The 10540-nt window shown below is 36.2% G+C and overlaps 2 protein-coding genes across 2 annotated transcripts; both read left to right on the top strand.

Annotated features, from left to right (window-relative positions):
* The first annotated feature begins 7690 nt into the window (after nt 1-7690).
* LOC128860199 (E3 SUMO-protein ligase ZBED1-like) lies at nt 7691-9296 on the top strand. The gene is made up of 3 exons (XM_054097561.1): nt 7691-7760; nt 7820-9221; nt 9278-9296. Exons 1-3 carry the CDS (start codon nt 7736-7738, stop codon nt 9294-9296), a joined length of 1446 nt encoding a protein of 481 aa, XP_053953536.1. The 5' UTR covers nt 7691-7735.
* LOC128857370 (zinc finger BED domain-containing protein 4-like) lies at nt 9266-10027 on the top strand. Its single transcript, XM_054093108.1, has 2 exons — nt 9266-9441; nt 9499-10027. The coding sequence occupies exons 1-2, from the start codon at nt 9322-9324 to the stop codon at nt 9685-9687; spliced, it is 309 nt and encodes a 102-aa protein (XP_053949083.1). The 5' UTR covers nt 9266-9321; the 3' UTR covers nt 9688-10027.
* Nucleotides 10028-10540: the final 513 nt, after the last annotated feature.

Genomic DNA, 10540 nt, shown 5'->3' with positions numbered 1-10540 from the left:
TAACCACAAATATAGCCTAGCAATTTACTTTCAGGGATATTTAACTTGGAATACTCAGCTGAGTGACTTTCACTTATTATTCTGTAATTCGTTAAAATGCTAATGAAAACTCATTGATGCGAGTGGACCCAGGTGGGGAACAAGTGTATATTATTTACGGACTCAATACAGTATCGAATACTTTGGTTTTTATGATGCTTCCAATAATTTCGTTCTGATAATATGGATATCGAAGGTGAGGCACACTCTGGTAGGCCATCATCGAGAATGTGAATAAAATCATAGAAAATAATTTATAGTCAGATCAGTCGCTTGTGGGTGTTAATTCTATTACGATGAAACTAAAGATTATTTGGAGGAGTATACATAAGACTGGCCTCAAGAAGAAGCTCAATGCGTATGCGTGCTACACGAACTGTCGCAAAATAACATTTTGCATTGGATTGACACCTATAATTCTTTGCTGAAATGAAACGAAATCTGCCTATTTTTTGAAGTGAATAACAAGTGAAAAATGCAGAAAAACAATCGACAGATCGTAGGTCGAATTACGGAGAGCCGCCCAAGGCCGGGCTGCTAGGCCCAGAGTAATGAATAAGAAGGGTTTTTATGGTTGTAGAATCATAAACGTTCGCCATACATATAAGGGCGTGCTGCTGGAGTGACAGTCCTTGGCCGGATATCAATGCGGGTCGTTGCGGTAATGTAGAATCTACTTTCGTGGGAACGACTAAGAAGGTTTTCCTGCATGTTCGAAAGGGTATTATCCACTATGATTGGTCCGCATCAGTCCAAATACCCAACTGTTACCTATATTGTATCAATAACTGATCAGATTAAAACAGATGATATATGATAAGTGGCTGGAATAGATGAAAATAAATGGTGAATTTTGAGTTGTTGAAGCACAAGTCAAAGCCAAGTTGCATACATTTTTAGGGATGCACCAGAATATCTGAGAGTTTAAGTGGGAGGCTTTGTAGCACCTGCTGATTAGCTTAGGTCATGTAAAAAAAGTGAGTATCAGCATTTAAAGTATTCACAAAATTTCCTTTCGGAGTTCTTGTCACGGAAACCTGAAAATGAAATCAAATTGGACAAAAGTTATTGAACAAATTGGCATATACCCATTGGATATAAATCTATTAAAACTCTCCGTTATAGAATTGAATGTATGAAAGAAGTGTTTCAAAAGTTTGCTCTTTGAAATTCTCTGATACCGTCTCGTGCAGAAAATCTCACCTGCTTTCCGGTATTTCAGCTTAAACAGGTAGAAAGTAGATAATCGATTCTCTACTCAATTAAACTCTGAACTTTTAATATTTTTTACTTAATATAATATACTTTAGATTTTAGAAAAAATGTTTTTTAAATTTTTTCTTTAAAAAAAATTGCTAGTGTTTTCTTATCCAAAATTTTCATAAAATTATGTTTCCCCAATTATTCGTTTTTTCACATCATATTTTGATATTTCATAACATTGTTCCTATTATTTTTCACACAACTCTGTATATACCTATACAAGAGTAAGCAAGCTAAAGTACGGTAAAACGGATGAGTGAGAGTGCTCATGATATTGTTAATAAAAATTCCAGCATTGTCTTTGAGAAGTTTATGTACGTTTCGTCCATAAGTGGTTCGAAATTGCGCAAGAGCTGCAGAAGCTCTCACAAACCGGCACACATGTCCAACAAATTTTCATGCCCCATACTGCATACATATTTACACGTGGATATGCTCACTTACCGTTTCGAGAAGACACGTATCTAAGTGGTATGCAGTTAGTATGAATTGGGCTGCAGCAGCATGCGTGGGTGTTAGTGGCATGTGGAAGATGCGTGTATCGCTTATATGCAAGCGCCTAGCATTTCGCAACAGGGTGTTGAGCAATTGTGGAAAATAAATGAGTTTTAAGTTGAAGAGAAAAAACAAAAGGCACACAAATAAGTTTTTTATTTGTTCAATTAATTTGAATTGTTTCATTCACTTTGATAGGACCACTTCGATGTCTATTTTGAAATGTTAAGAGCTAAGGTTAACATAAATTTGAAAACATTTCACTTTTTTATTTTTTAAATAAATCAAGATTCTGAAAAAAGCTCTTCATTTTGTATCTCGTAAGTTGCAGAAATTTTCTATTATTTCCAAAGTAATATAAAAGAAAATGGTAGCCACACAGCTTTCCTCGGGTAAAGGTTTTTTTGATAATCACGCGAACAAATAAGAAAGTTTTTATTCAATTGTCCGTGTGAATAGTTGTGGAAGTTTATAATTAAAAATCTTTCTGTACTTCCAAGCCAAATATATTGATATGAATTTGAATATAGGGTGAGAATTTCAAGACAATCGTTAAAATTTTTCCCAGCTATAAGAGAACTGAGAGGGACTGCGCTAAAATTCAAAATAACGGGAGATTTTTTAGCTATTATCTTTTTAAACAGTTGGTTTAAACAGCTGAATCACTTTTCGTGTTTTGTCTCACTGTCAAACATCTTCAGTTTGGTCTATAATTTAACCATGAATCGTCTTACATACAAACAACGCTTGTAAATCATTGAATTTTATTATAAAAATGCGTGTTCTGTTAAGAAAGTTTATCGCGCGCTTCTTCCATTTTATGGTCAGTTTAATCGACCCACCGAAGCGGCTATTGTCGATTTTGGAGTGAAGATCAGCCAGAAGAATTGCAAGAGCTACCAAAAGTATCCAGAAAAGGTCACAGTTTGGTGCAATTTATGGGCTGGAGGTATCATTGGACCGAACTTCTACAAAGATGCTGCGAATCGTAACGTAATGGTGAATGGTGAACGCTACCGTGAAATGATATCCAACTTTTTTTTGCCCAAAATGCAAGAGCTTGACTTGCACGACATGTGGTTTCAGCAAGACGCGGCCACAGACACACAGCACGCGTAACAATGGACTTGTTGAGAGGCGAGTTCGGTGAACATTTTATTTCACGTTCAGGACCTCGATATACCGTCTTTAGATTATTCAGACAAGCCTGCTTCAAATAACGCATTGGAAGACAACATTAAAGCATTTATATGTGAGATACCGGCCGAAACATTGGAAAGAGTATGCCAAAATTGGACTAAGCGGATGGACCATTTGAAGAGCAGTCGCGGTCAACATTTGGGTGAAATAATCTTCAAACATTAAATTATATGGACTGTACTATCGATCTAAATAAGAACTGTGTGCATTTTTCTGAGTTTTACGTGTGTTTTTTTGAAAAAACTTTCCTATAGCTCTTAAAAAATCACCCTTTAGGAAGTTGCAGTAAATTTACCCAACCTTAATTCTTTCTGCATCGCGCAGAAACAAACAAATAAATGCCTTCGGATAATACATATGTAAAGTTTTTTGAGCGAACACTATCCGAAATACGCACTTGTGGCAGATCACAGAATAAGAATCAATCCAAAAGGTGATACGAAGTCGTAAATGGAGATGGAACGGGCACACACTTAGAAAGGACAGGAAAAGCATAAGCAGAACGGCACTGGAATGAAGTCCAAAAAGGCACAGACCACCCAGTCGTCCACGAAATACTTGAAGGCGTTCTAACCTTCTTGCACTATAAACAGTTAACCAAACGTGGGATGAAGTAAAAAGAACAGCAGTTAATAGAATAAGATTTAATTATTTTGTTGAAGCCCTATATTCCCAAGTGGATAAATAAAGGAATAAAAAAAACTATTTGGTATTTTGGTTTTAAGATGCTGGTCATATATATATATATATGAGATATATAAGACCTTATATGCATACACCTAAGAGATCCTTTTTGGATATTTGGCAGTGCTCCTCCTCTAATTCGTCGTCCTTTTGCGTGTTGATGTTGTTCCACAAATAGAACAGTTTTATGTCATCTCTGAAGACAGAAATATACTCTAATCTAATCTGTTACCGCCGAAATGCGACCACCTCTATATTGAGGTATTTAATGCCTATAGAGGTTTTCGACCACAAGTTCAACCGAATGGTAGGCATGCATAAGCCCATTGGACTACGGTGGTCTTCAAATGCAAGGGTGAAGAATGGGCTCAGCTATTTCAACAAGAAAGATGTGCATGTTGGGATAACCGTCACCCAGGTCGCCTAGTAATGACAGTGGCCGATTAAAATATCCAAAACTGAAAAAAATTAGTACTGGTGGATTAAAGATTGAATTGAGGCAGAAAGCAAAAAGTGAAGTGGAACAATTTTTCAAGGCATTTTATGAATGTTAAAAAAATTAGTGGGCAATGAGTACTATAGCTCTACTAATTAAGTGAAGAAGGATGTTTTAAAAGTTACACGATTTATAAAAATTACTCACTCACTCAAAAGTGGATAACAAGTTCGGATTGAGTGGCCCCTAATGTATACGGTATAAATTTATTGAAAATTTACTGATGAATATTCTACGCTTGACCTTGAACCGACTTTCAATTTGGCCCCGAAAGTATAAATGAAAAATGGATTTAGATTCGCCAACCCCAAAAACGTATACATATACATACTTTGAAATTTGTCCGGTGAATTTTCTACTTCTGTCCTTGAAGCAAATTAGTTTCTAATATTTTATGTACGTTCTTTGAGGGTGATTTTACCTCCTAAGGGGCGTTGAAAATTTACGTACTTGCCGTTGATTAGAACTACTATAAAGAACTTCCAAACGGAGTTTGAATACACAATTTTTTTGTTTATAAAATTTTTCTGAATAAAAAAAATACCAGATCAGGGTTTGTTTTGATATAATAAAAAAACAAGTTGAAATTTAGACCTAGACAATCCCTTCCAAAATTATTTATGAGCATTATACAAATATTAAAACTGTTCATACTCGTACATTGGACCATGTAGCCATGTTTGAAACAAATTTGTCAAAAAATCCCCACTTTATTTTTTCCAAATTTGAAGATAAAGCTACGGGAACAGAGATATTCGCACCATAGCGAGATGAAGCTGGCCGTTGAAATCAATTTTGAAGATAAATCTAAAAAATGTTTTTTCAGTAGTTTGAAGACTTATATTCAGGATGTGAAAAACATACTGAGATGGTCTCCATTGAAAAATAAAAATATTTAGAAGTTGTTTTCATTTATTATCCGCCCTTATACAAAACAAGTTCTAATTGATTGAAGAGTCCTGCGAAATCCAGTTAGTTATGAATAAATGCATACATAAATAATTGGATGCGCCTGGGACATTTTTCACTTCCATCCATTTGGCTTCATTTAGGGCTCCTTGGCATACCCTGTGACTATGTAATCAGAAACTTATATATATATATATATTATTAGGGCGGGTCGATTTAAAAATCGCTCAGTGCTCTGTGAAAATCGTATTCTAGGGATCAAAATAACAAACTTTGCCGAAGGAACCATATCTCTAAAACGAATTCTGATGTCCCCCAATTTGGGTCGAACGAAAAATCCCACTTTGACCCATTTAGAGTGCTCCAATCGAGTCCAAATGTATGACCGACCCCCACTACCTTTGGACGGCCGATCCAACCATGCCAGTGGCACACCCCCTGGAACTCTCCTGGGGGGTTCCCCACACAATCATTTCAAAATATCACCATTTTTGGCCTTTACATGAGAAAAGAAACTAAAAAGTTCGACCCATCAGGGGACATCAGAATTCGGTTTAGAGGTATGGTTTCTTCGGCAAATTTTCTTATTTTGATCCCTAGAATATGATTTTCACAGAGCAATGGGCGATTTGTTTGCCTCCCCACAAATCGACTCGGCCTAATATATATTATATATATATTATAACTAGCAACCCGCCCGGCTTCGCACGGTTATAAAATATATACCCTATGTCACTCACTGAAAAAATGATTAAAATCGATCCAGTAGTTTTGGCTTCTTCATTACCCCAGTGGCCCGCACGCGTTAAATTTTGAGTAAAACATTTCCCCTTTCTTTATAGCATGAAGATTTCCTGCTATCTTTGGAATATCTAAATTCATACCCTGCACTTTAACATATTTACTTTTTGCATTTTTACATATATAATATATTTATTTTATTTTTGCAACAATTACTATATTACAGAATGTCTTTATATACAACGTTCATAGCTTTCTTGTCATTAGACAATACAAACATGTTTTCTCTAGAGGTTACTCTTGAAAGAGCGACATACAGTTGGCCATGTGAAAAACAGTCAACGCTCAAATCTAAGCCTGCAACGTTGAAGGTTTGACCCCGAGATTTATTAATGGTCATTGCAAAAGATGTCTTTACCGGAAATTGTAAGCATTTAAATTGGAATGGTAGATCCGATGGTATCAGAGGGATTCGGGGAATCAATACATCTTCTCCGGTACCACATCCTGTGAGTATTGTGCACTCTATTATGAAAGTTTTCAGTGATTTTACCAGCAAACGCGTGCCATTGCAAAGTTTAGGTGGACTTAGGTTTCTTAATAAAATAACAGGACAACCTATTTTCAGCTGCATTTTGTGTGGAGGGAGTCCAGACGGTTTCAAAGAATTTAGAAATTCTGTAGGAAATTGAACAGCTTCTTCCAAATCGAGAACAGTATCGACCGAGTAGTATATTTTCGTCGGCGCATCAATCTTTGAAATAATCAAGTTATTTACTTTATCTACTTGTTCGTTAGTTGGTGACAGAATAGCTCTTTCTTTAAACCAAGATATTGTCTTATAATTTATGCTATCAATGTCAGAATAGACATTGTTGACTAACTCTTGGATGTTGTGTATCAAAATACAAAGGTTTTCTAGGTTAATCCGTCCCTCACTTTGTGTTAATTCTCCATTGCCAATTTTAAGCTTAAGATGACGAAACCCTCATATTAGTTTTAAGCTCTAATTTTTTGACATGCGACCAAAGGTGGGATCTTTTTAGCGAAGCATTTATTTCGTCAGCACGTGTTCCTCGAGTCACAACTGGTAGGATTTGACGGAAATCTCCTGAGAACAGAATTGTACATCCACCCATAGGTGAATTTTTGTTGCGCAAATCGCGCATTGTCCTATCCAGTGCTTCCACAGACGTCTTATTTGACATGGTAGCTTCGTCCCAGACTATTAATGAGCAGTCACGCATCAATTTTCCTGTATTGCTCTGTTTAGAAACACTACAGACGCTGTTATCATCATCGGTGGCGATTTTGAGTGGGAGCTTGATTGTAGAGTGTGCGGTTCGGCCTCCTTTCAAAAGAGTAGCGGCAATGCCGGATGACGCAACAGCTAACGCAATTTTTCCGGTAGATCTCAATTACTAATTACTGCTGTAATATCTTGAAAAATATTGTTTTTAATTATATGCTGTAAAGAGCCATATACATAGATCTATATGAAAACAACAATGTATTTAAGGTATTTAATTGGATAAGGATTAATGCTGTACCTATTTGTTGAAATCGTTTCGAAAATAAGCTATTAGTTGTCGTAAAATGTAAATGACAAAAAATGTTATTGTATGGAATCGATAGCAAACTTAACGCGCTCCGAATCAATAAAAACTATTCAAAATAGAGCTGGGAAAACCATCGATGGCACCATCGATATTATCGATGGAACCGATGGAGTGCGATAAATCGATGGAAATTTTTCGATGTCGATATATCGAATTTCTTTTTGGCTCCAACACGTGTGTAAGTAAATTGCAATATATAGTAAGATTTTGTTATTAATTTTTTCTGCCTTTCTTTACATAGAGGTCTACTTTTATTCTATTAGAGTACCCTGGCAGTTCCTCTGGTAAAATGGACAAGTTTTTGACCTCATCCCGTAAGCATTTTAAAAAGAAACAATTACAGGACAATTTTTAAGAATTTTTTTTTTTTTAGAAAAAGATCATGATACCTCTCCAACATCATCAAATGAACCATCTTGTTCAAAATCTGAACCGGAGCCTAAGCGCAAAAAGTGTATTTCCGCAGTGTGGACACATTTTGACAAATTGCAAACCAAACAACTTGCAAAATGTCATTATTGTGGCAAAGAATATAAGACAAGCGGAAACACGTCCAACTTGTTAGAGCACTTAAAACGGGCCCACCCTCTTGCCCAGCAAGTTAATAACGAAACTACGTCTTCTCAGTTAGAGCGATATTTTACACGGACAGACGTTTACGGTCCAACATCTTCCAAAAAGGAAGCAATTGACAAAGCCATTGCTGCAATGGTCGCAACGGATTTGCAACCATTTAGCGTTGTCGAAGATATTGGACTTAGAAACTTGATGAGGGTGGTGGACCCTAAATACGTCATGCCCTGTCGAAAAACTTTGCGGGACACGCATATTAAAAATATGAACGAGAGTATGACGGAGAAATTGAAGGGCATTCTTGACTCCGTTGACTCGTGCGCTATCACAACAGATGCATGGACATCTCGTGCAAATGTTAGTTATCTAACTGTAACGTGTCACTTTATTTTAAATTTCGAGCTTAAGACGGCAGTGCTATCTACAAAGCCACTAATGGATGAGACAAACCATTCAAGTCTAAATATTGCCAACACATTGCGTGAAATATGCGATGAGTCGAAAGTGTTCGACAAACTGCACACCATTGTGACCGACAACGCAGCATCTATGATTAAAGCGTGCGAATTATTGAAAAAGAAACACTTACCGTGTTTTGCGCACACTCTTAATCTTGTTGTGCAAGATGCTTTAAATCTGGAAAATGTGCAAAACGTTTTAAAAATCACAAAAAGAATAGTGTCCTATTTTAAGAGTAGCGCTATTGCTTATGCAAAGTTCAAAGATGCCCAAGGCACCGAAAATCCTTGCTCTCTATTGCAAGAGGTCCCTACTCGCTGGAACAGCGCATTACAAATGATTCAGAGAGTGTTGCGGACAAGAGAGCCCCTAACTGGCACCCTTTTAAGATGCCATAATGCTCCGATTCCACTGTCAGAGGATCAATTTCGGATTTTGAAGGACTTGTGCTCGCTTTTGGAACCGTTCGAAAAAGCCACAAAACATGCGTCTGCTGCAAAGGGCGTTACAATCTCATTAATTGCTCCTGCAATTTTCGCCTTATCGCAAAGTTTGGAAGAGCTCCATGAGCAGATGTTAACACCTGTAGGGAGAGAAACTTGCGAGTTTTTACAGAGCAACGTAAAAAAAAGGCTCTTCTCATATGAGAATAGATCAGCACCACGCCTTGGAACTCTTCTTGACCCACGCTTCAAAAAGGAGGGTTTCCAAAATCCGTCAAATGCCCAGCAGGCCATGTTGATGTTGGAGGGAGAGGTTCATAATATAATACAGAACGTGAGATCTAAAAATTCCACAGAGGAACTGCCAAGGAATGAGGAGACTCCATTTTTATTTAAATGCATGGCAGGAAAAATAAAAGAAAAAAACAAAAGTTCACGGGCGGACTCAATTATTACCATTCGCCAATATATGGAGCAGCGCAATGCTCTTCATGACAGCGATCCGCTCCAATATTGGCAGGTAAGTTAAGTGTAGTTTTTTTTAACAACTTTCATAATTGTACTTTCTACAATACAGATTAACAAGGAACATTTATTTGCACTTGGACAATGCGCAATAAAATTCTTGTGTATACCAGCAAGTTCAGCTGAATCAGAGCGCACATTTAGTAAAACAGGAGCTATTGTGACGGAACGGAGAGCATGTTTAAAACCTAAACAAGTGAACACATTGGTTTTTATTAACAAAAATCAATGGCTACTTTAAAATAACTGTGATATTGGAACGAATTGTTTTTTTTTTTTTAATAAGAACCTCTCATTAGCATTAAGTTTGGAAATCACCTTTTGTTTTGTAGTATTTAAGAGTAGCAGCTATCCGCTGCATAGTACAATAAGGACCTCTCATTAGCATTAAGTTCGGAAATCGCCTTTTGTTTTGTAGTATTTAAGAGTAGCAGCTATCCGCTGCATAGTACAATAAGGACCTCTCATTAGCATTAAGTTTGGAAATCGCCTTTTGTTTTGTTTTTGCTTAGAGAGATTTTTGTTTTCGTTTTTTGGACTTAGGACGAGAAGTCACCCTTTTTTTTATCTTCAAGTTTAACTTGAAACTATTATAATATATAAATTTTGTTTTTATATTAAAGAACATTCACAAATTACAAGCTAAAATCATTTTAATATATTTTCGATGGAATTAATTTATAAAGGGCTAACTTATAGTAGTTAAATTATACGCTAGATAATTCGTATCGATGATTATAGACAAGGTCATGAGTTCTGATACTTTTGGTTGACCCTTTTTGAATATTTGAAACTTTGTAATATTGAAAAACGACACCAAAATATATATGTTGAATAACTCGTTTAAATTTTCGATGGAACCATCGATAGTATTTTTTTTATTTTAATTATGTGAGATTTACTAATATAGAACGTGAAAATAGCGGTTTATTTCGCTGTGAAATTGTATGTACATATACATAATTACATGGAATTCAGTATATACATACATACATATGTACATACGTCCGAAATGAAATAATGCGAGCGATTCGTAAATACATACATACATACGTCACCATACGATGTAATTCAACATTAATGAGGTGTGGTGA

The sequence above is a fragment of the Anastrepha ludens genome, chromosome 2, assembly GCF_028408465.1.
Source record: "Anastrepha ludens isolate Willacy chromosome 2, idAnaLude1.1, whole genome shotgun sequence".
Lineage (NCBI taxonomy): Eukaryota > Metazoa > Arthropoda > Insecta > Diptera > Tephritidae > Anastrepha > Anastrepha ludens.
The sequence above is the reverse complement of the archived record's forward strand: the minus strand, read 5'-3'. Positions and strand labels throughout refer to the sequence as shown.

Coding starts and splice junctions, on each gene's coding strand:
- LOC128860199 (XM_054097561.1), top strand. CDS start 7,736: ATGGACAAGTTTTTGACCTCATCCC. Junction 7,761..7,819: donor CAAGTTTTTGACCTCATCCC/GTAAGCATTTTA, acceptor TTTTTTTTTTAG/AAAAAGATCATGATACCTCT.
- LOC128857370 (XM_054093108.1), top strand. CDS start 9,322: ATGGCAGGAAAAATAAAAGAAAAAAACAAAAGTTCACGGGCGGACTCA. Junction 9,442..9,498: donor ATCCGCTCCAATATTGGCAG/GTAAGTTAAGTG, acceptor TCTACAATACAG/ATTAACAAGGAACATTTATT.